This window comes from Morone saxatilis, unplaced genomic scaffold (genome assembly GCF_004916995.1).
Source record: "Morone saxatilis isolate NCDOM2014 unplaced genomic scaffold, NCSU_SB_2.0 Contig9, whole genome shotgun sequence".
In the NCBI taxonomy this organism is placed as follows: Eukaryota; Metazoa; Chordata; class Actinopteri; family Moronidae; genus Morone; species Morone saxatilis.
The window spans coordinates 18370547-18395397 of record NW_023340268.1 but is presented as its reverse complement, the minus strand read 5'-3'; the positions used below and the strand labels follow the sequence as shown (position 1 = coordinate 18395397).

The window sequence follows — 24851 nt, the reverse complement described above, 5'->3', positions numbered from 1 at the left end:
GCTCAGCCCCACCCTCGGTCAAACACACAGACCAGCAGCGCTTTAAACAAACAATGAGCAGAGGAGAGAGACGGAGACAGTGAAGTTACCTGTGCAGCATTCGAATGTTCATTCACAATTCGAATGTCAACGTTATGAAATGAAGCTTTGAAGCTTTGAATTATTCAGTACAGCCCAGCTAAACACAAACTTCATGTATGTGAGACATGAAGTTTGGCTTTTAGAGCAAACCAAAAAAATCATTTCATCAAATCAATTCATTTAGAGCTGAAACTGTTAGCAGATCAAAAATTACTTTTTATTAATCCTTTGCCAAACATTCACTTGTTCAATCTTCTGCATTATGAGGGTTTGCAGTTTCTCTTTGTTCTTTCTTATGGGATTGTAAGCTGAATATCTCTGGCTTTCAGACTGTGAGTGGAACAAAACAAATGACTGTGTATTTGTATGCCACATTGGCCTTTAGGAAATTGTAATTTATTACTATTTTCTGACATTTTAGACACCAAAAGATTAATCAATGATAAAATAAGCCTCACTTGCAGCCCTAGCTCATTTTATAAACAGTAAAATCAGCTTTACTTGACTAACTCCTGCTCACCTCTCCATGATTGATTGGCACTCCTTCCTCCAGGTGAACCTGCTTCCTCTACGCAGCCTCAGAGGCCCGCCCACCATCGCTGCTCTGTCGCCAGCCATGATCCCTGTCCTCCAATCAGGTTCCTCCTTCACCAAAGACCGCATTGATAAGGTGGCCCCTGAAGAACAGAGCACATGCCACAATTTAACTGTTTGACTTAACTGACAGTGATGGTGTTTTAGGGTCCAGCAGCCTGTTACACCAGCTGAACAAAAGCTGGATCACAAATCAACACTGAAACTAATTAGTCTCATTCAGAACTCAGTTGTAACGTGTTATTAAGCTATAAGCAAACTACCTATGGTATTTCTAACATTGTCCCAGAGAGTGATGCTTCACCCACTGCATCATTCAGGTAATATGGGACTGAAAGACACCAACTAGTGACAGAAATGAAGACCTACAACAGACTACTTAAAGAAGGGAGAAGGTACTGTGTGCTATCTCATTTGAACTATCTAGGAGGTTTGTCCATCATTTATCGATCACTTCTGTTGTACTTTGATGTTACATGGACACTTATGATAAACCATAACAAAAGTCAGCAAATAACTCCCATCTTGACCAAAGATGAACAGTGAATAAGATGCAACTGGGTGAGGGCGAATGGCAATTCTCCATCTCAAATGAACGCAGCATAAAAATCACACTTTCCACCACGCACCACATCATCTGTTCCAATTACTGTACAATGCAAAGGGTCACAAAGGTCACGTCTATTTCACAATAAATATAAACAGTTGTAGTACGTCACAGGAAATGCACTCCTGGTGTAAATATCAAAGAAATCGTTCCTCTGGCTCTTCTAACATTGCCATGTTAACAGTTACTAAGGACTCACCTGCCTGGGAGGTGTACATTTTAGGTGTTCTGCAGGTTTTAGCCAGGTTCAATTTAAGACCTTTTTAATACACTATAGAACACAATTTAATACCTGCAAAGTACCAGAGTATGATGGAAGACTTATATGGATTACATGGCCTAAAGTGTTTACTATATCACATCTTTGCTTCCCAGCAGTACATAAGAATAATTCCTAACAATGTAATTGATAACCTTAATGCAACCTGGACCCCAGTAAGTGGCAGAAAATGGATGGATGGATTAACCGATGAAAGATCAGTCTTTGCTTGAATCAACATTTGCCCATTATGAGACGATGAGCTTGCTTGATGCTGTAGCTAACCGTAGTGAGAGGTCAGCTTCCTGCAGCACAATCCGGTGTTGGAACAATCCTACTTTTAGTTTATAGGTGTATAACGTCTCCTGCCAGACCACAATTGGATTAAAAAGCAAACACTAAATTCAGTGCTTTTTAAGGCGTGTTAAGAGCTGCAGATACCCTGTTGTATGGTGCGTCATGTTATAGAGAATCTCCTGCACTACGGTCAAACTAAGCTACATTGGACCTTATAAACAGCTGGTGTGACTTCCTGCTGATACTATGACCGTCAAGTCAAGAGGATTTCAGCAGTATGGAGCCGTTTCATTTTCAGCATTAGAGGATCAATCCTGTCGTTTATCGCTGCCTTTTGAGAAATTGAAATGCATCCCAAGCTGAAGTAGCTACGGGGTAAATGGCATGCTGTTTAGCCGATGTGCAGGCGTCTTCTGTGGCAAGCTGCTGAGGCCGAGGGGGGGCAGGGAGGGCGCGGTTACCTGGCTGGGCCTGGGCGGCCGCGGCAGCAGCAGTGTACCACGGCAGCAAGTGCATCAGCAGCTCTCTCTGCCTGCTCCACACTGGGTTGGGGTTGAGGTTGGTGTTGGGGTTGGGGAGGATGTTGGGGAGGCTGCCACTTGCCCCTGCTACCGTCACGTCTCTGTCCCCTCCCCTGGCCCTGGGCATGGGACTCACGCTGTGCTGGCTTTCACTCCACCTCAGCCCTTCAGTCGGGACAAAACCAATGGTCAGGCAGGCCACAGCCAGGGATTAGATTATTGACACCAGTTTTGGCTAATGTAATTGGAACCTGAGCGTTAACGGAGTTAACTGACAAACTCCTGTAAACCTGCCTGGCAGTTTTCAGTCATAATTCATTTTTTTCTTTACAGTGTATCTGCCAATTGAAAGTCCATTTGACTGACAACACTGCTACTTTTTTAGAATCATGATGGGCAGGTCAATAGGAGCCTATATCAGAAGCAAAGCATTGTAGCCACTGAGAAGATTAGTGATTGTTAGTATCAGTATCTGTTTGTTAGCCATGTAGGAATGAAAACCAGCACCAGAGTACCTCCAGCATCAGGGCTGAGAACTACAGAGGAGCTAAGGCAAAGCTTGGGTGGGTGGGAAAAGAAATAAAGGGTTAAGATGAAGGGAGACAGCAGGGTCAGCAGATGGTCCATCGGCAGCTTTGTTTATTTAATAGAACTGATCGTGTGATAATGTGACTTTTTGACTTGATTTATTGTGAACGCATGCTGTCGCTGTTTAAAACCAAATTTTTTAAGCATCTGTATCCCTGTATCCCTAGGACATGGAGAGGTCAGCACCAACCCAAGCTGTTACTCTACCCTGTACAGACAAACCGCATTCACCCACTAAAGTTTCATTTCCAAACCAGAAGCCTTAATATTATTGATTAGCATCTCCTGTGACAGGACTACCTTTATCATTTGTCTTTCCTCTGAAATTATAGATTTGTCTCGTGTCCTTCCTTGACCTCACAGCCCTCGAGGACCAGGATGGAGTTAGCGTGAGGGATCAGAGGTGTGTGGGTTTACCATGCGGGAAGATGGGGGTAGAGAGGAGGACAGATGGAGGGGGAAGGTTAGCAAGCAGTGGTTCACATTCAAGAAAGAAAAAAAAAAAATTTCATACGAGCCTTCCTTCCTACATTATCTAATCTATAATCTATTTTCATTAACCTGACATTCACCTCTGAGGCGCTGATCTGTACTTTCTCATAATTAGTCTTCCTGTTCCTAACATCCATCATCCCTGCAATGATCTATAATCCTCTCCTCTGTCATTCAAATTCTGCAAAATAGCCCTCGTATCTCCTGTCTAACCCCTGTACCATCCTGCCCTGGGTCTCACCTGGGTTATTCCTCTCCAGCAGGTACCAGCGGTAGAAAGCTCTGCGTTTGGAGTCGCTCATTTCCAGACCTTGCTGCAGCAGCCACTGGGAGATGTAACTCTGGCTGATGCCTGTGTGCCAGAGGCAAGGCATGTTATCGTAACACATTACAGACATTGATTTATTTCATGGTGCACCGGTAGCATTTGTACTGTTGAGACGGGCTGTGAGCCAGCTCTAAAATACTCCTGTTAAGCTAATGAAGCCATTGCAACATCAATACTTTAATTAAGGACATGTGATTTGGTGCAATGCTTTTTCAGGAAGGGACAGGAGAAAGAAAAAGTGAAAGAAAAAACATGCTGCTACTTGTGAAGTTCAGCATTTATTGCTTCAAAGTGGAGCCTTGGCTGTGGAAGCTACAAGCCCTTCTCTACCTAGTAATAAGTAGGTTTCATTGTCAATGCCAACCTACCCATTAGCTACTGCATTGTTCCTAATCTGTTATTTTCACAGGTAGACTTACAGGCTCTACGTCTAGCCTAGTACAGTTACATCTCTGCCCCGAAACCTTGCAGCCTGTTTTATATTTATTCATCAAATCAAATGGTTGTTGAAGTAAACATTGTACAAAATGTTGTATAATGCAACATGCTTTATGTTGTATCATGGGCCATATAATTCATTTGTGTTAAAACTGCAAGTAATTATTTTCACTTGTTACTTTTTTGATTACATCTATTTATCTTTCAGGCAATAAAATGTCCGAAAAAAATAATGCTCTTCACAATTTTCCAGAACCCAAAATAACTTGGCAAGGATGATTTAAAACTGCTTGTTTTGTCCAAATGCTGAAATGTTTTATTTAAAATGATAAAATGATATAAAAACGCAGCAAATTCTCATATTTTAGAAGCTGGAATGAGCAAATGTTTGGATGGTAAGCCACTTTTGGTAAAAGGAGGACTTGTTGGCTATGATTCTGAATCAATTAACAAATTACAAAAACACTCTTAATACTAAATTCATAGTTGCCCCTTTTTTCTGTGCTCCAATAACAGTTGAGCAAGCCTTATTGGAGCACAGAGCAAAAGGGGGCGGGGCTTAGGAAGGGTCAATTAGCTGTGCCAGACAGAGGTGAAGTATTTTGTGAATGCACTGTATTGCCATCAGCCAGAGACTAATGTAAGCTGTGTGAGGCTGTGTGACCGACGCGCACTGCGCCACTTTACTGGACTTCAGATGATGAAAATAACTGCGGCCACAGAATGTTTAAATTCAAAAGACCTGCTCCAATACAGCACTGTGGATAACAACGGCTTTCACTGCAACATCTCACTGTTTTTGCCCCCTTGCTCCAGAACACACACACATACCCCCTTCTGTGTCTACAGAAGAATCTAGACACTCAGACAGTGTTGGTAGTCTTTCATTATGTTCATATGTGCAGAACACTGTAACATATGTCCAACTTATTACAGTTAACATTTTTAAATAAAGTTGTGTACTCCCACACACTTTTCTGTTTTTTTTCTGTGAGCTCAGATGGTGACCTTCATCACGACAAGTTAGCTTAACAGCCAGTTATGTTTCATGTTGCCGTTTAATGTTTAGTATCTTGTTTGAATTCAATCAAGAAACTGTCAAAAATCAAAAATCGAAGAATAAGCTGTAATAACTTGGTAAAAACATCAGAGACAAAGCAGCAGAGTACCTGTAACTTGGCCTACGATTGCCTGAGAGATCCTTCGGTTGTTGAGGAAAGTTTTGATCTCTTCTTTCACCAGGTTGCTGTCTCTCCTGCAAAAGCAACAAAAACCCACTGTAGCATTAGAACTATTACGCGGTGGTTAAAACACCAGCCTTTGCTCTGACTAACCTTATTCACTGGTGCTTCTCTTTTTTCAGCCATCCCTAAACACATGACCTGAATTAACTCCACTAAAATTCTGGAGAATAAGCCTGCACCTCCGGGGACAGTAGCTGTCATTATCTGATGTTATAATAGTCTCTCTTTGTCTCTACCATTCTTTTGGTCTTGCTTTCCGACTCGTCCTCGCCCAGCTCTCTGATAACGCTAAGCTCCACCGTCCTCCCTCTTCCCTGCTCACCTCATGTACTCCTCCACCTTCTCCTCCAGGTCCCACTCCTCCTCCCCCATCATGTCGTAGCTGAATGACCGCTGAACCGCCACGCTGGGAGGGTAGAGGGGCGGAGGCGAGGCCTCGTAGCTATTGCTGGGGGAAAGAGCGGCGCCGTCTAGGCCGGAGGTCTGCGTGGTAGCAGAGGCGAGGGAGAGCGAGGAGGAGGAGGATGAAGATGAGGATGGGGCTGGAGCGGCCGTGGTGGGGGTGTTGTTGGATGGGGCGGGTTGAGAGTCACAGTGTGAGGGGCGGTGGTCTGGGTCGAGCCTCTCCAGGGACTCCAGAGCGTGGATGATCTGAGGTTTGGTCATGCCGGACAGACGCAGGCGCTGCAGGAGGTCGATCTGTTCGATGGTGTAGCGTGGCTCCACCTCACAGCACTCCATCCTGGCATCTGCGAACATAATGTGGGGGCGTACGTTTTATCCAACTGAATTTGAGACTGGCATTTTGAACGAAATACAAGCCCAACTTTGTAAGTGAATATGAACTGTGGCCCTATTAATACCCCGACACTCTGCATGCTTGGGTTGATTTCTCACCAGATAAACAGCACCCCAAAACTTCACAAAGTGTTACCAAGACATACACTGCTATATTTATCTCTACTCAGCAGCTTTGATAGACCTTAAATTTAGATAATATGTCCCAAACTTTTCCAGAACCTCCAAACAAACTGATAAATGATCAAAGGATTATTAATAGATGAAAACCCAAATAAAAAAAGACATGCAGAGCTGAATTCAAACACTACACTACCTTTGATCTGACTCATTTATTTTAGTTACGCTAATGCAAAATAACTTTGAGTACTAATACATGACTGGTTTATTAAAGTGAACTTTGCAAAAGAAAAAAAACTGACTGCATTCTCCTCTGAAGAACCCTTGGGTCATTCTAAAATTTGGCACCCTTTCAAACACTTGGCACCGACACTTGGGGCTAACCTTGCTCCATTTGTCCAGGGGTGGAATTAAAGTAAGATCACCCTGGCATACATAACCTAACATCAGGTCCACTCGTCCTAGTCACATCCATCTTTCACTTTCTCTACCTGCATGTGCTGTGCAGGGAAGAGAAGAAGCCTGGCCTAACATCCACCATGAACTGCACTACAGTGTGAAGATCAAACTCATTTAGAAAATCTGGCAATTTAACATGACCTTGCTTATTTGAAAAGGAAGAAATCTGGGACAACGTAACTTATTATGTTTTACAAATCTGTTGAACCCACTCTTTAACTTGGCAGAAGTAGGGTTTTTCACACTGATACTGTCACCAAAACACATAGTGGTGAACCCCAACGAGCACAGTCCGCTACCTTTAAAAAGTTGCTCTTGTTAGATGGGAGGTTTGCCGAATTTACCAGAAAGAGTCCACGATTTCTAGGATGCATCAAATCCAATCCTCTCACATGTGGACCTTTGTTAATAAGCAGGACACATTTATTTATTTTATTTTTTTTTTACAAAGAATTCGGTTACAAATGTGGTGTGTTTACAGGACAGAGTGGCTCCTACCAGAGCTAACTTACAGCTCATAAAGTCTGCCAAACAAACCACACCGCTATACGGGTTTTTTTTTTCTTTGTAAAACTAAAAGCTCCAAACTCTCTTTGACTTAAAAAAAGTAAAGTTAAACCGTGTTCCGTCACTGAGGCTGTCTTACCTGGCGGAGGGGGTGACACAGACAGGCGCCCCGGGAGCGGTTCAGTGCGAGGGGTCGCAGCGGGGACACACCACTGTCGCATGGCTCAGCGGGGTTCAGCTCGGCTGGACCTCTACGGAGTCAGACAGGAGACTTGCTGCAGTGTGTTGCGGTTAAGCTGCCCCTATTAGCATACTGGCAAACCCACAACAGCAGATGACTCGCTAGCAGGCTATGTTGGCTAGGCTAACAGCGTCCACTCTGGCTGGTTCCCCTGAGCACAAGCCTCCCATCGAGAGCCGCTACTTGTTCTGTAAAGTTACACAGCACGAGCGACAACAGAAAGGAGGACAAAGCCATGCAACCTTCACAATAAAAGCATTTTGTAGCGTCCTATTCTCTTTGCCTCAGACTGTAGTTTCCAAAGAGCAGATATATCGGTTCTTGGGCCAAAACTTGTGTTTGGCTGGGATAGAAAACGACACACACTTGGCCCTTGAAATCAGTTTTTGCAAAAGCCTTTTATTTACAATAGGCGAAAGCTAGCCGATGAATTCACCATACAGTACCTAAATTATTAATAGGGGTAAACTAAGCTAAAAGTTAAAAGGTACTTTACTGTATTTATTACTCTATAATAATTCTATTACTTTGTAGTAACTTTTAAATGTACTGCCTCATTGTTACAATCTCAAGTTTAGCTAAAGCCATATGTAAAACATCTGGAGAGACACATTTCACCACAATTTCAAAGTCATTTTATCACAAGATGCTACCACAGACTTCAGCATGCCACCGATTACGCGCACGAATTACGCTTTTATTTTGAAGGACACCGGAAACAGTACTATTGAGTCTGACCAACTAGACACTACAATGTCTTGTCTTGGCTAACAACTTATCTAAAACTTGCACCTTGAATGTTACATTGACAGTATTTCAGAGGGGGTGCTGTGTACGCAGCCGTCACGGTCATACCTGGCTGCAAACAAACACTTGGTGTGTGGGGTCGGAGGGCTGGGACACAGCCAGCGGCTAACGAGTTAGCTCGCTAGCTGGCTAAGTTAGCCGATAGCTAGCAGCGGAGTGTCCCACCGCGGAGGACCCCTCTCTTACCTCCCGTCGCTGTGGAGAGACAGCAGCAGCCGGCTGGACGGAGAGGCGAGATAGAGAGAACTGTAGAGAAAGTGGCGGTCCAGCCGACCCCTCTGAGGAAAGTAACTCCTCGGTCCGTAGCCGGCGGTGAATTTAACGAGCAGAGCGTGAACGGTGCGGGGTCATATTGTCTTTCAGCTATGCAGTGGGGAAATAGTGTATGCAAATGTGGGGAGTCTGTCTCAATTTATGACCCCTCACCCGATACCACTGTCAAGCTAGCAAGAATTATAATTATGGTTTCCGGTTCTACTGTACTTGCTAAAAATATCATAGGTACATTTAAACGCCACAATGGATGTAAAGGTTGCAAAATTAAATCCAAATACCAACAATGCTCGTACATATTTATAGTTTGTGAAACGTTAGCAGTAGCCTAGTTTCAACAGTAACATAAGTTAGTTTATTCTTTTATTTTGGTTAGCTAAAGAAAAATGTCACCAACTCTGTCTGCCTTGACTCAGCACCACCCAGCTATAAGTGCGTTTGTCTGCAGTTATAAGCTTTGATTTGCGAGTATTTATTGGAGATCTATGAAAAGAGAGTACAAAGTAATTATGATAATAAAAATAATAATAATGGAAAAATGTTCTGTGATGTCCCCAATAAATGCCTGCAGTTTTCTGATCTAGCACTCTGCATTTTGGACATCTCTCTGAAATCACACTACTTTTCAACTCATTTGAGATTTCAGATGCTGCTGCTGTGGTATGAATCCCTCACAATGTTCAGATTTTCTCTAAAATACAGGGGACAGTGAAGGATTTGATCACGCCAGTGGCGGAATGTAACATTTACTCAAGAACTTGAGTAAAACTAAACTAAACTACTAAAATACAAATGTGAGGTACTTTAAGGTATTTTAAGCTCAGGCCACTTTACACTTCTACTCCAATACACTTCAAAAGGAAATATTGTACTTTTTATTCCACTTCAATTATTTGACAGAGTTAGTTACTAGTTACTTTACAAATTAAGCACACAAAACATTAGAAAATGTATAAGTGCAGCTGACTAGTGATAATCGATATTATGATATTCTAATTATTATTTTTTTGCAGAAACTTTAGAAATGTAATGATGTGCTGCTTTTCCTTTAAATTATTGTGATCATTTAAATTATTTTTATATTTTAAATAATTGTATTATTTTTAATTATTGTAATAATTTAAATTACTTTAATTATTTGAGGTTTGGTCTGTCGGGACCAAACAAGCATTGTGAAAGAGTCAGTGCGGGCTCTGGGTAATTGTGACAGCATTTCTCACTATTTTCGGACTCTTTACAATTACAGCACCCAGTCTCTCCTGGAAGGCACTGTGACAGAAAAAGTGACAGAACTAGTTGGATAAAGAATGAAAAGAAGAAGGCTTAAGACCTGGCCTAGTTTCTCACTTCCACACACCTGAATGACCAATCACTGCGTAAAGTTGGGGACAATGTCGGGATTGTCCACTAGGTAAAGTTACAGGAATGGTCACCACCATAACCATAAATTACTTCTGGAAAAAGTGTCCAAATTGTTTGTGTGCTAGACCTTAATTCAAAATATCAAAATATATATCGTAAAACAAATGTATAATCAAAATTGTTGTGCTCAGTGGTGGTCCATCCACTGAGTGACAAGCTAACATTTGCCACACAGCAAACACCCTCAGGCATTCACCATTTTTTCCTCTAAGGTGTCAAATTGAAAATCCCTCCTCCCATTACTTTCCAGATGGTTTGGTGTCATGTTTATCTGTTCAGCGCAGCTTGCCAGTTTTCTCCGATCTGCGTTGGCAAAGAGAAAAACAAAAACCTAGCTTACTCAGGTCAACTGGGGCAATGGTTCAGGGAGTGCATTTTAGGAATCCCACCCACTGTAGTACAATGCATGGTCTGCACTGCTTATACAATTCTTAAATTCAAACAGGTGATTACAGATCAAAATTTGAAAATTAACAGTGGTGTAAAATTTTGCATAAAAAGTGACAGCCCTGTTGTGTACTTACCATGGCATGTTTTCCTCTGTCCCTGCAGCTGCTTGTAGTTCAATGCCCTAAAAGATAGTAAACTCCATTCTGACATCAAACTGGATAATATAATGGTTGATAACCAAGAGGACCAGCCTCTGAAGGTAAAATGAATTGTTATCGATGTGGTGCCTCTGAAGTTAAAAGTGGGATGAGCATTCAGCCTCTCTCTAACTAGTGGGTTTAAATCTGCACAGCTCACCTGTTCATGCATTTGCAGTTTTGTGATGTAATAGTGCTCCAGTGCCTGGACAGTATCATGTCAGATGTTTTCTTGGTCCCCAAGGTTTGGCAACATTTCTTGTATTTGTCTCTTGGGCCCCTGGACGTTCCCTTGGGCTGCCCACTCTCCGAGGTTGCAGACATGGGCGCCTCACATTATTGTACCTCGCAGACAGCCTGTGTGCTGGAGAGAGTGAATATCTGCTGCTGAGTAATCTAATATAACTAGATTTGATTGTCCAGCTTCACACAGACAGACACAGACAATGTCCAAACCATATGCAGTCTACGGTCTAAACCCAAAGGAATGATTGATTCTGGCTGATGCCGTTGTATATTTTCTCTTTTGGCCAGGCCGCGGACCACATCCTCAGTGATGATATATATAAAACTTCAATATTGAGAACCTTCATTCTGAGGGGGCAAAATGGAGGCTGATAAACGTAGTTGTTGTTCTGTACTGTTGACAGACTAAATGAATATACTGTAATTTATTTGCTAAAAAACTATCTGCCTCTGGTGAGCTTTAGTGGTGGTAGTAGGTGGATTTTGTTTTTTTTATCTGGACAGTCAGGCCTGCTGTTTCGCCTTAAGCCATGCTTCATATTTTACATTTATTCATCAAACTCTCAGCAAGAAAGCAAATTATTATTTCTCAAAATGTTAAGCTATTTCCTTAAATGCTTTGTATTTAACTTACAGGAACTTGTATTCATTGGCCTCATGTGTTATTAGTATCTAGCAATCTCTCTGCCTGTCTATGGCTTTCCTGCCTCTTAATCAAAGTGTTTGCTATCACCAGTTCCACTAGTGAGTGTAGCAGAAGAATGAGTCTATGTTTGCTTTGTACGATGTTCCTCCCTCCCTCTCAGCCTGTGCCAAGAAGGCAGTATAAGTACTATATTAAAGAGCCTTTGTGCCCGACGTGCTCACATCAGTTTGTGTCCAAGCCACCTGTATTTGAGCACTCAGCAGAGTGCCTGCCACATTTTGGGGTCACTGGGGCTTCTACTTCTTCAAGGTGGTCCAACCTAACATCTGAAATACCACCATGAACTGGGCCTTCCTTGAGGGCCTCCTTAGCGGGGTGAACAAGTATTCCACAGCGTTCGGGCGGATCTGGCTCGCCATCGTTTTCATCTTCAGGCTCTTGGTCTTCCTGGTGGCCTGTGAGAAGGTCTGGGGTGACGAGCAAAAGGACTTTGATTGCAACACGCGGCAGCCTGGTTGTCACAATGTCTGCTACGACCACTACTTCCCCATCTCCTACACCCGACTCTGGGCCCTCCAGTTGATCTTTGTCACCTGTCCGTCCCTTCTCGTGACACTGCATGTGTCTTACCGAAACGAACGCGAGCGCAAACATCGGCTGAAGCACGGAGAAGACTGCACCCCTCTGTATGATGACACAGGGAAGAAGCGAGGGGGTCTTTGGTGGACCTACTTCTTTAGCCTGATGTTTAAGATAACGGTGGATGCTGTGTTTGTCTTCCTGCTGTTCTACATCTATGAGGCAACGTTCTTCCCACCGTTGGTGAAATGCAACGAAGAGCCATGTCCCAATGTGGTGGACTGCTACATTGCCAGGTAAGGATACCTCTGAGGTTCTAAATTGTTAAATATTCTGTAATCTCAATGGCTGAGCTAGGCCTCTGACCTGTAAAGGAGTTAATCAATCTTAAACTTACGTTATCTGTCTCATGTCTGACCATATATTCCTCAGGCCCACAGAGAAGAAAATATTCACCATCTTCATGGTGGTGACCAGCTTTGTGTGCATCTTCCTCACTCTTTGCGAGGTCTTCTACCTATGTGGGAAGAGGTTCTGGGAGTGCTGCAGGGGAGGACCCCGCTCAGCGAGAGAAAACTCCTTCATGATGACCAGAACTCCTCTCACTGGGAAGGAGAACTCAGCGTACAACGAGCCTGTGCCGGCCAAGGCGGTTGACAAAGGCAATGGAGAAGCTGGCATACAGAGTTCAGCCCCAGCATACAGCATTGCAGTCTCCTGAGAGACATGCATCATGTTAATGAGTTTGACTTGAAAATTAAGGTAAAAATGATGTTAGGTAGCTTTTGTATTCTTGGCAAGGAATCTGCAAAAATTAAAGAAAATCTTGTTTACAAAGGTCATGTCTTTATTTTTATTTTTTTATTATTTTTAACATGAAAATGATGTACTGTTTTTGTCCCTTAATATTGTAAAGCTGAACATGTATTTGTTTTAAAGGCTTGTGATCAGAAATAACTGATATACACTAAAGGTGATTTGCTTTTAATATTTATATGATCATTTGTTACATGAGATTATTTTGTTATCTGTATTGAGCAAAAAAATAAAACAGCTGTACTTATTCCGAGATATGAGAGCTGCAGTGGGTGTGTTTACAAGCTAGAATTGAGGCAAACACTTCTGTATGAAAACCCATCATGTCATGAACTTAACAAACATATGAAGATTGAATTTTCTAAAATAAACAACCATCCTGTGAAATGTTCTTTGCCACTTATTCCTCTCACATTATACAAGTATAGACCTGTATGAAAAGGTTTGGAAATCTTTCATATGAAACTGATTACCTGTGTATCATTCAGGTCATTTTTTCAAATGAGAGCTTTGTCAAATGTCCAAGATATCTTCAATGAACCTACAACATGCACACACAGATGGGTGCAGTAGTATAGAGTAAATTTAGCTGAAGGTGGATAATAACCTGATAAGCGATCAGAAAAAAAAGGTGTACCAAAATCTACATGTGGTTACTGATGGGAGTAACATTATTGACAAAAGTTGTTAAAATCACCACTCCCACACCAAGTTTCACACCAACTCAATGACCACATCCTGCATTCCTTTAGAGGACAGAGAGTAGATTTGTAAAGGGCAGTATCATAAAACGGAGTGTACTAATAAGGCAGTGGCAGTAGCACATTCTTACCTGAGAAAGTGAACAAGCAAACTCTTTTTATATCTGATTTTACGATATTGGCACTCCATATCTCGGGTGCCAATGGTTCCAGAGTGTTTGCGCAAACAAATGGTAGGTGGTGGCCCTGTTTAACGCTGATTAATCAAAAGCTACAAAGGGGAATATCTCTACATCACAGTTGCCTAATGGACCTGATACCAAGTCACCTGCCACAAAACGTGGTGAACAGAGTAGACAAACACACCTAAATGAGGTCTCTTAAGGTCCACTGGCTTTTTCATTGTACTGTATCATCTCTATTTATTTGCACAAAGTCACTCTCTGAAACCGATTTCCTTGTTCGATCAAACCACTGATGTGCCTTTTGTTGTTTTCTTGGACTTTATTTTTGCTGTATTCACCAATCTCAGTAAGGGTACCACATCACAATAAAACCAGCATAGTAAAAGTGAATTTAAAGCTCTTGGCTTCGCTCAGTCTAAGTACTAAGATAAATTGATGCTGACAAGGAGTAGCTGGAGGTTTAAAGGTAAATTCTGAATGGCTGCCAAAAAGTGGCCACACCTCTAGATTATGGCCAAGAGTTAATTCTTGTACCCAGTCAATATCAGAGACCCACTGCAGGAGAGAGGTTGCCTGACAGTTTCCCAGACAAGGAAAATGATGGACTGAGTGGAAGATCTGTTTTCTTTGGTAAGCTGAGACATTTTCAGTCATGGTTTTGTATATTCTGGGTGAGTTATATTCAGTTTTAAGACTATCTGCAAAGCAAAGAACAGGAAATTTAAGAGAACGGGTCAATGTTGACTACTACATTCAAATGAAGGATGAGTGAACATTTAAAGAAACTCTTACCTTCGAGTTTCACCTAAGACTTAGCTAAAAGTGTATAAGGCTGAAGCCAAGTGTTACTCTGTGCCATGGAAGGTTTATATGTTGAACAAGTGTTTCATCAATTATTAAAAGCATCTTTCTTCAAAGCGCTAAACTTTATAAGTAAGTGAAAATTATTTTAACTGTGATATACAGGAAAGGGGATTGAGGTTTCATAGCTGTCAAATAAATGGTTTGATGAGAAAAGAGAACACTTCTTAAAAATGAAATATTTGGAACATTACAGAATATTTTGTTAAATCAAAGCTGATTATGCACTGTATCAATGTTTTTTTGTGTTATTTAATTCCTTAAAAAACATGTATTTTCATGTATAATAGAATAACTAAATAAGTCTTTTTTTGTTGTTGTGTTCTAGCACCCCAGTTTATAAAGTTTCCCCCCTGCAACACTTAAAGAAAGACTTCTAAACTTCTAGGGTCATAAGAAGCCAATCAAAGCTGAAATCATGGATTGGAAGTTTCTCCAGGGTCTTCTCAGTGGAGTCAACAAGTACTCCACTGCCTTCGGACGTATCTGGCTATCAGTGGTCTTCGTCTTCCGGGTGTTGGTCTTCGTGGTGGCCGCCGAACGGGTCTGGAGCGACGACCAGGGACACTTCGACTGCAACACCCGCCAGCCGGGTTGCACCAACATCTGCTACGATTACTACTTCCCCGTTTCCCCCATTCGCCTGTGGGCTCTCCAGCTAATCTTCGTCACCTGCCCCTCCTTCATGGTGGTTCTGCATGTGGCCTACAGGGAAGAGCGGGAACGCAAGTACCGAGTCAAGCACGGTGAGAATACTCGACTGTACGACAACACAGGCCAAAAGCATGGCGGCCTATGGTGGACTTATCTGATGAGCCTCTTCATCAAGACCACCTTTGAGGTCACCTTTCTCTACTTGCTCCACTACATCTACGACAGCTTCAAGCTGCCCAGGAAGGTCCAATGTGATGTCAAGCCCTGTCCGAATATGGTGGACTGCTACATATCCCGACCCACTGAGAAGACCGTTTTCACCTACTTTATGGTGGGGGCGTCCGTCATATGTGTGGTGCTCAACATCTGTGAGATTTTCTATCTGATTGCTTCCCGTATGGTGAATCTCAAACATCGAGGCAGCGTACATACCTCGTCTAAAAGAGTCTGCCCTGACATGGACTGTGATGGCTGCAAGTCATCTCTTACATCATAACGAGACTCAGTATAGGCAATCAATGTTTCGTCTTATACCTCTGATTACTTTACTATAGGGTGATCCTTTTTGCCCATTTTCATTGAAATTTTATATATAATTTTATATGTAATATAAATACATTGTACACCAACAAACAATTCTATGCACTATAATGATATGATAAAGTGTAATAAATACTTCAGCACCAAAAGAAAGCTGAGTCATTTTGTCTGCTGTACATTATGAAGTAGTTGATCATCATTAAATGAAGTCTGAAGAACTGCTCATATTTGTAACCAGTGTCATCTTGATAATACCTAAAACTATTTGTTTTGGTTTTTTGTATTCCCTAGAAAAGGTTGTCAAAGCACTGAAAATAAAGTTTTCTTTGGCAGCTTTGATTAAACCACAGCAAATGTACGTTCATGTGTAAGACCCACATACGGTCTATGCCATTGACTGTATGGTAAACCCATAGACTGTACATATATTAGAGGGCTAAAACCTGCTTTCTCCTTCTTTAATGGCGCCATTTCTCCACCTGGTGGCACTAAATGCATACTACATTGCCTTGTGAGGGACGTGAAGCCCTCAGAAAACATGATTCCCTCTCAGATTTCAATGATTCTATGGTTATTGTACTGCTAAGGAAATGTTGCATTCCTGGAATATTCCTAAACTATAGCCTCTGTGCTACTTCTACCTATGGAATCATCTTGATTTATATATATATATATATATATATATATATATATAAATTAGCCTACTATTCAAACTGGTATCTGGTCTTATGCCAGCACAGTCTGGCGTGTTTTTCCAGGCTTTGATCCAGGTGTTGACACCGGAACTAGCATAATAAGTTACCACCCTTAACGCACCGCAACAAAAACATAATTTCAATGTAATAAAAAGCCTTTATGAATAAAGTCAGTTGACTGTAGTGTAGCTTACATTAACGTATAAGGCATGTCCATAGGTTTTTTTCTACCACAAAAGAGAGGGAGGTGCTAACAGGTGCACCTGTGCTGCCACATCAAGGTAGAAGTTCAACACAACGGCCAATTAGCAACCGCGGTTTCAAAATAAAAGCATCCAAAGTAGTCCGAAAGAAGAAATAAAAGTCGGTGTGCACGTAAAGACCACTGTGGGAGATGAAAAGGTGTTCTAAGTATTAATTAATGAGCCACAGATTATTACTCAAACATAATATCAACTTTGGTCAATTTTTTTTAATTTGCTTAATCAATTGCACTTACTGCTCAGTTACTGCCATTTCCCTAACTTTCACCTACTGCACGCAATTATTTGACAAAAAAAATCTTCCACTCTGATAAACTGACATGCACAGCGCGTTCATCGAGCCTAATACACTTTCACTCACCATATCTAATAATCTATTTTAGATAAGGGGAGATTTTATTTTGAAAACTTTGAGCAGAAGTGTAACTTTCTGAGTGTGCTGCTGACTGACTGACTGACTGACTTTGACTGACTGGGGTTTAGTTTGCAGAGAAGAGGGCACACGCTGATAAGCTAAACACTCACCGGCAATTTAAGCGAATGGTGACCTAGCAGAGATGGCTGGTACAGGTAATGCATGTGTCTGGGAAGTTTATGTAAATGTGTATAAACTGCAGACATTTGTTTGTTTAAAACTTTCGGAGTGTTTGTTTGGGTGTGGTGGTGGTGGTGTGGTACAGCAGGATGGACTCAAGTGATGGTGTTGACTAATGAACTACATTGCTTAAATTTCAAACTAAAACTGCACATTGGAGTAAGTAAGCACTGGGATCTATTTTGATCACACATCCTTTGGGCCACTTGGTTTAAGTGGCCCCTCTGAACAGTGTGAAATGCAATATGTCACCTCTGCATGTGTTGTCTCTCAGTGTGAGTAAGAAATCCCCAAATACCCAGTTGTGAAATTGTGTTCTGGTGAACATGGGAGTGGTAGCCAGGTTAAAATAGAGGTCCTGTGTTACATTATGTGTAACTCAACTAACTGATCTCATTTCTAAAAACATCTAACTCCAACAAAACACTTAATTAAACCAAATTTAACAAAGTCTCTATGTTTATTATATCTCATGAGATTTACCATTTCATTTTCATGGGGGTGGATCATTATTGTGCCAAAACACAAGTTTTTCTTCAGTTTGTTACATTTCTAATGGCATTTGCTTTGCTCTGTTTCTGTGTTTTTTAAAAGTTGAGTTTTAGGCTTTATTTAAAATGGTCACTGTTGTGGGAAAGCAGCGTGGCCTGAGCTTCTTTCATGTGTTATATAATAATCCATTGCTGTTTTATACTGGCAGCAATTGTCGATTTAGCATATTTATTTATTTACTTTAATATACTGGTTTGAGAGAGCCCCATTCTGAACACTATGTGTTTAGCAGCTAATCATTAATACGAGTGACATCTCCGCTGTGGTTTTGACCTGTGTCCGATCAATACAACATGAACAACATGGACCATGTGGACATTATCTGCAGCTCTCTGTTCTGTATTGTGATTCTTTATATTTTGCAGCCTGGACAAACCTGCTTCTCTTCCTCCCTCCCCTCCTCAGGAGTGTGTTGTGCCAGTCTGGAGGAACCAAATGCCCTGATGAAGATGGGTCTGAGCATGGTCCTCATTGGTCATGTTAACTTCCTGTTGGCGGCGCTGGTGCACGGCGTGGTGCTCAGACACATCAACCTCCACAAGCAGGCCCGGGCCATGGAGTACGCCATCTCCAATGTGGTGGCTCTCACCTCTGGCCTCGTGGTGAGTGCACAGACGGATAAGATTCATACTGATTATATAGCAGCTCTGAAATGTCACAAATGGATTTTAATGGCATTTCTGGAAGTATTATGGAGTATGATAGAATTCTGCAACTCATTGTTTCCATTAGAGGTAGAAAAAATGAACCATAAAAGGAAAGCATTTTTATTCCAGTGCTCTCCTCTCAGACTTTGTAATGAGAAGTTGTGGGATTTTCCATCAGGGCTGCGGTTGCACTCTGCAAACCACAAGTTACAAATGCATCCACCTCTTTAGAAAAAGGGGATAGAATTGATCATAAAGTGCCTTTAAAAGTAAACTTTCTTAATAAAAAAACAATAGTAAAACAAATGGTTCTTTGGACTTGTGCCATAAAATATATTTTCAAGTCCTATGAAAAACCTTTTGGTAACTAATATACGTGTGTGTGTGTGTGTGTCTGTGTCTGTGTTAAACAAGTAGGAAAGTGTTAAATCCTTAAAGTCTCAGTCAAACAAATCACTGAATCCTTCTAGTCATTAGGATTACTTAAAAAACACTTCCCTGAACAAAGACCCCTGTAGAAACCTCTATTTTTAATGTACATAGGGAATAATTTCAATTTAATTCTATGTAATTTTCCTTTTTAAAAATGCATAAATTAATATTGTTTGAATGAGTGACAGGTTTATCTGATGATCTCAAATGAGTTCCAGTCGCTAGTATAAATTAGATGTAAAGTTAAAGGGCCATTCTGTGATGATTTTCTTTTTCTTTAGGTCTCACAAAAACAACTTTTGACACACGCAAAGGTACTTAAGCACATATTTGAAATGTTTGTAGTGATAGCAGAGCTGTGGTGTTGAGAGGAATCCTCTTTACCTTTATGTTACCCTGTGTTGCTACCTTGAGTGTGGATGAGATATACTGTATATCATGTGGAATCTTATCATTTATCATTTTGAGGTAATTCTCTATCGTATCTGCCATCTCTTTGCCCTGTACAGAGAATATAGTGGTTGTCAATATGAAGATTCTTTAAATCTCATCTGTCTTTGTCTCCGCAGGGAATTGTTGTTGGTATTCTGGCTATCGTCCTCTCTAAAAACAAGAAGAGTAGAGGCCTGGTTAGTATCACTTTCTTTTGCTATTTGAATGTTCTAAAGAAGTGAAAAATCCCATTAATAATACAGACAGCAGTCTATATAGTACGTTCTGACTGTGCTGCTGTCACTCCTTTCCCCTGATGTTGGCATTGATCGCTCCTACTCTACACATCAGTACTTTCAAGGCGCTCTCTGCTAATTTAGATCCGTCTGCCTGCGCTGCGCCTACTTGCTCTTTGATATTTCCCAGCTTTCTCACACTTTATTCTCAGCTTCTCTCTGTGTCTTTCTAGTCAGGAGAACATTAAAAAAGCCCTTTGAGCTCCTGCATGCTGCCTCAGGTGTCTGAATGCAGCACCGTAGTGCTGGAATAGTCTCCTCTCTCGCTCCCTTCGTGCAACACAGCTTCTCCTCTCTGTTTATTCAGTCAGCTGTCGGGCAAAGTCGGGAGTAAGCCCAGGCGAGTAAGCCCAGGCAAACCTGCCGTGATAAACCACTCCCTGCCTCCTTTGTTAGTGAGAGCAACCGTGAACTGGGCAAGGCAGCGCTGACAAGCAGCAGTTTCACTCCTCGTTATCTTATTCAGTCATCCAGGCATCATGCAGCAGTAACATATAATCTCAACACTCCTTTTTTATGTTAACATGCTCCTTTATCACATATGCTGGCTACTACTGCTTCTTATCAGCCAGACAAATTGCAACAATTTTCTATTGTTCTTATCAGGTTTCGACTCAACAACTCACTCATCTTCACAAAGTGGTTTTAAAGGTCTAGAGACTTTCCTGCACCCACAGCACGTCTCACCTTCTGTCAACTTATTTAAGGGATAGGTTCACTCTTTTGCTGCCCAGCATATGATTAATTATTGCACATAGCTGATAGCTTTAATTTCTAATGCTTCTTACTGGCTGTTTAAATAAGGCTGGCTTAGACTTGACTTAGATATGTGTTTTTAATATCCACAAACCCCATTGAAGGTCCAGTTTGTAACATATAGGAGGATCTATTGGCAGAAATGAAATGTAATTTTCATAGGAATGAATGGGTCGCCTTCCATAGAGTCCACCAGAACAGACAAACCAAACACTGGCTCTAGATAGGGCCCTTTGCGTTTTTCCTAATGGCCACAGTACAAAGGCCACTTTTAGTCCCTAGTATGGCAAAAGACACTGAATCCGATTTGTGTCATGTTTTCATGTTTACCTGTCTTTTCTTCATTTCTGTTTTTCTATATCTTCCATATCTCATGTTGTACTTGCTACCTTATCAGCTCTGTATATATTGTTTATTCTTTGCTATCCTCTTACCTGTTTATTGTTGCAAATGCCCCAAGCTTCATCTTATCAGTCATCAACTTTTTGATTCCTGATGGTTTTTCCTTGTCTCGCTGTTCTTTCCCCAGACGTGGTCACTTTTCATAGTTGGTCTGGCTGGAACTCTCATGGCAGCAGCTTCAGCCATTGGACTCTCCGTGTCTATGGTGTGGGCCATCATTCACAGCGGGCGGAGCCTTCTGACTCACTGCCGCTTCCCCGATGCCATTGGCTACTCCAGCATCACCAACGAGTGTCCTTTTGACCCCACGCGCATCTATGTGAGTTTATTAGTGTGTACGAGAGACTCAGATGAAGGCATGAACTGTAATCGTCTCTGCAGCAGCTGACTGTTTGAACAGCTGACCATTGTCACTGTGACATAACAGCACTGTGGCTGCACATCATGCTGGCTGTGCCCCTTTTGTGTTTGTGTGTGTGTGTGTGTGTTTGGTCATAGGGTGTGGAAGAAGGAGGGAGAGTGAGGCTGGGTGTCTGTCCTTGCTGTCACTCAGTCAGTCACACTCTGTAGCCGGAGGGCTGGTGGCAGAAATGCTGACCTGACCCTGCCGGCCCACTTCAGGCTCTGTCCTGTTCCAGTGTGCTGCAGATGGACTGTCAGACCTGCTCAGCCTCACCGTTGCAGCCACACATCAGCACGACCCTGGCATTTTAGCACGGCTAGTAGTCTGCAATTTGTCAGTTAAGTGACCTTTGTCTTAAGCTGGATTTATACACGATGCAAGGGGGTTAATGGCAGTCCTGCTGTATATACAAACAGTGTAGGCTTTGAATTATAGCTCAGTGTCGGATTTCACCTATTAATAGCACAAACGCATCATTAGACAGATTTACAACCCCGCCAGCGATCCTGTTTACATTCTTTCATTCATTTTGTGATACAGAGCAACGGGGAAACGTTTGTCTCATCTCACTATTGAATATTAGACCGCTGTGATGCAGTTGCCGTGCTTACAGTACGTTCGCTGTGTCATTCACTGTGATAGAAAGCAGTGATCACCAGGAGCTGAAGGTTGTCTGGCCATTATTGTCAAGTATATGGGTAAATAGGCACATAGGCACTTTATTCCAAGTCCCCATATTTAGCGTAAACACATTCGATAAATGGTTTATAAGCCACAATCAGGTATAAGTGTTTATTAATGCAATTTTTAACTCCTCATGTGGGCACTCATAAGTAGAGGCGGCTGAAAGACAACATAGGAAAAACACATTTGTAATAATATAAAATGTCTTCTTCAGTTATAATTGTTGACAATTACTATATATTAATAAATACATTTTGTGTGCTGAGGATGCATGTGCTCACAAAATAAGGCCAAAGTTGTAATAAACCAGATTTATCCAAGTTCCAAATCAGAAATGAGGTAAATAACTTCGTTGGGAGTCTACTGAGACTGCAGACCATGCTGTTCACTCAGAGTTGCCTATTAGCAAGGGACCGCCAATATGGTTGCCGGAGGCTGCATAATATCACTCAGAGTGTTGTTGGACCTCTGATTCAGATATTCATAGTTGCTTAGGGCCATTAATGATGGTTATGCAAGGTTTATTTTTTTGTGCTTTCTGCATATTTCATCGTGAATACCAAAGACAGCTCCTTAGAATTATAAACGTTCATTCTCTTTGTAGTCTGCCTAACAAAAAGGCAGTTCTTTTACTTCCCCCTGTACACTTTTACTTTGATACATTCTGCTCTGCATATTTTATTCACAATGATGCCTCTCCTGTGCAAACTGAAATTCTCAGACCCACTGCTGTGTTTTTGCAGCTTATCGCACCGTCTGAGAAAAATAAGGTTCTGTATCACATCATTAGCCCCACTGTAGTATGTGAAGCTGCTCTCGCCTCATATTGTGTTCTTTATGGTCCAGCTGGTGGTTGCCACTAACTCCACTCCTCGATCCCTCCCCAGAGTACCACTCTGATCCTTTGGGTGCCTCTGATCGTGACTTGTGTCGTCCAGATGGTGTTTTCCGCCCGGTGCTTTGCTGTCTGTGTTTCATTCTTGGGTCTGCCTTGTTGCCATAACAGGAAGAAAACCAAAGACTATGGCAGAGCGGTGAGATTTCGCCTCAAACATACATTGTGCTGCTTGAACTGAATTCATTATATGGTGCATAAGACAGTTGTCAATAAAGCAAAGTTTTAAAATTGGAATAAAAAAAGACAAATAAACAAAATAAATTCTGTTTTTGTGTAGATCAACGTGGTAAGGCCAATGCAGGAAGCCCCTCGCTCTCACTATACTGATCCTCCACGAAGCTACAATGAACCTCCAACACGCTATAGTGAACCTCCAAAAAGCAACCTTGAACCTCCAGCACGCTATAGTGAACCTCCACCAAACTACCGCGAACCTCCAAGACGGAATACTGAACCTCCAAGACAGCAGCGCAAGCCTCCTCCCCCTCCACAGCATCTTCCCCCTCAGCATCGGAGTCTTCCTCCCTCGGAGAGACGGCCTCTTCGCCAGCCGCAAAGAGAAAGGTCAGACAGAGGAAGGCAAGAAACAAGGGTTGGCAGCCAGCAAAGGGCACCGGAGCAACACCAACTGCTGGAGAGGGGTACGCTGGAAAGGTCCAGCTTCTGGATTTAGCCATATTTGTCATCTTCTTGAAGATGAAGTGCTGTGTGGGTATTGACTGTAGTTCTAGCTACAATACTTGGATTTCAACATCATACCTCCTGTCAATACTTCAAAACAGTGAATTCAGAGCTGGAGATGATTTATTTAGCAGTGCAGTGGAACCCAACGTTGTCCAGGATCCCAGTTATGTGAGCCTGTCTGTTCTTTTATGTTTGTACTTCTGAGTTATTCATATCAGGATAGACAGAAGAGGCAAATCCCTCAAAGTGAGTACACGGTGCCAATGTCTTGCTTGTACTAGGATTTAGTCAATTGAGAGTTAAAAGAATAGTTTGACAGTTTGTGAAATGCACTTAGTAGCTTTCTTGCAAAGAGTTAGATGAGAAGATTGATACCACGCTCATTTCTTTGTGTTTAGTACGGAGCTGAAACTAAAGCTCGCTACATGTTATATCTTGTGTATTTAACATAAAAACAAGTTGTGGTTTTACTGGGGGTTATGTGCGAGCTAGACTGTTTCTTGGCTGGGAGCAGTGAGTCTTGTTTTCATTTTTACACTTCAGTTGTTTTTTTTTACAGGGGGGTGTTGCTTAGCTTAGCTTAGCATGAAACTGGAATCGAATCAGGGAGAAACAGCTAGCCTGTCCAAGGTTTAAAAATACCCATATAAGGACCTCTAAAGCTCACTGATTAACAATAGGTTTCCCATTTGATTAATTTGTTCACAAGCAAATGTAAAAACGTACGGAGTTGCAGTGAAACAGCTTGTAGGTGTGTGATAATGATTTCTCACAGCAACAACAAGGCTCCAGGAAGTCACTGCTTGTCACCAAGAAATGCTTATAGCACATAACTTCCCATAAAACCACAACTTGACATTTTAATTTAAAGTTAGTTAGTTTTTTTCAGGGTTTTTTTAAAACTAGGCCAGGCTTGCTGCTGTCATTGTCCCCTGCTTTCAATCTTTATGCTGGGCTAAGCTTACCACCTCCCGGTACTAGCTTCATATTCAGCACACAGACGTGATAGTGGTATCTATCTTCTCGTCTAAGTCTCTGTCAGAAAGATGAAAAGTGTATTCCCTAAAATCTTTAACTGATCTTTTAATGTTTGAGGTTACATGGAGGCAGGTGCCATAGAGATAAGTAAAGGTCCAAGTGAAGCAATGTCCTAAGTGTGTGTGTGTGTGTGTGTGTGTGCCCTGTACATGTTGTTGCAAGCAGATTGAACCTCTGGTGTGT

General features: G+C 41.8%; 4 protein-coding genes across 9 annotated transcripts in view; 3 read left to right on the top strand and 1 right to left on the bottom strand.

Moving 5' to 3' along the window:
* zgc:91944 (uncharacterized protein LOC436941 homolog) overlaps positions 1-8830 on the bottom strand; it is a 14255-nt gene extending 5425 nt beyond the window's left edge. For 2 of the 6 annotated variants that reach the window (XM_035681366.1, XM_035681365.1), the window contains exons 1-7: positions 8568-8828; positions 7473-7584; positions 5772-6198; positions 5375-5460; positions 3681-3791; positions 2300-2524; positions 602-758 (exon numbers count right to left, since the gene is read on the bottom strand). In XM_035681366.1, the coding sequence (XP_035537259.1) occupies positions 602-758; positions 2300-2524; positions 3681-3791; positions 5375-5460; positions 5772-6198; positions 7473-7554 (1088 nt within the window). In that variant the 5' untranslated portion in view covers positions 7555-7584; positions 8568-8828. Of the gene's footprint in view, positions 1-601; positions 759-2299; positions 2525-3680; positions 3792-5374; positions 5461-5771; positions 6199-7472; positions 8198-8567 lie in introns of those variants that run through there. The other 4 variants (XM_035681363.1, XM_035681368.1, XM_035681367.1 and 1 more) reach the window with 4 other exon arrangements.
* Positions 8831-11611: 2781 nt separating this feature from the next.
* LOC118342789 (gap junction beta-4 protein-like) lies at positions 11612-13026 on the top strand. The gene is made up of 2 exons (XM_035681447.1): positions 11612-12430; positions 12567-13026. Exons 1-2 carry the CDS (start codon positions 11895-11897, stop codon positions 12853-12855), a joined length of 825 nt encoding a protein of 274 aa, XP_035537340.1. The 5' UTR covers positions 11612-11894; the 3' UTR covers positions 12856-13026.
* A 2089-nt stretch (positions 13027-15115) lies between these two features.
* LOC118343220 (gap junction beta-3 protein-like) lies at positions 15116-15847 on the top strand. The gene has a single exon (XM_035681975.1). The coding sequence runs from the start codon at positions 15116-15118 to the stop codon at positions 15845-15847; it is 732 nt and encodes a 243-aa protein (XP_035537868.1).
* A 1466-nt stretch (positions 15848-17313) lies between these two features.
* Positions 17314-24187, top strand: tmem54b (transmembrane protein 54b). The gene is made up of 6 exons (XM_035680901.1): positions 17314-17419; positions 18402-18598; positions 19645-19704; positions 21089-21280; positions 22936-23082; positions 23224-24187. The coding sequence occupies exons 1-6, from the start codon at positions 17407-17409 to the stop codon at positions 23617-23619; spliced, it is 1005 nt and encodes a 334-aa protein (XP_035536794.1). The 5' UTR covers positions 17314-17406; the 3' UTR covers positions 23620-24187.
* Positions 24188-24851: the final 664 nt, after the last annotated feature.

Coding starts and splice junctions, on each gene's coding strand:
- LOC118343220 (XM_035681975.1), top strand. CDS start 15,116: ATGGATTGGAAGTTTCTCCAGGGTCTTCTCAGTGGAGTCAACAAGTAC.
- LOC118342789 (XM_035681447.1), top strand. CDS start 11,895: ATGAACTGGGCCTTCCTTGAGGGCCTCCTTAGCGGGGTGAACAAGTAT. Junction 12,431..12,566: donor GTGGACTGCTACATTGCCAG/GTAAGGATACCT, acceptor TATATTCCTCAG/GCCCACAGAGAAGAAAATAT.
- tmem54b (XM_035680901.1), top strand. Junction 19,705..21,088: donor ACAAGAAGAGTAGAGGCCTG/GTTAGTATCACT, acceptor TTCTTTCCCCAG/ACGTGGTCACTTTTCATAGT. Junction 23,083..23,223: donor CCAAAGACTATGGCAGAGCG/GTGAGATTTCGC, acceptor GTTTTTGTGTAG/ATCAACGTGGTAAGGCCAAT.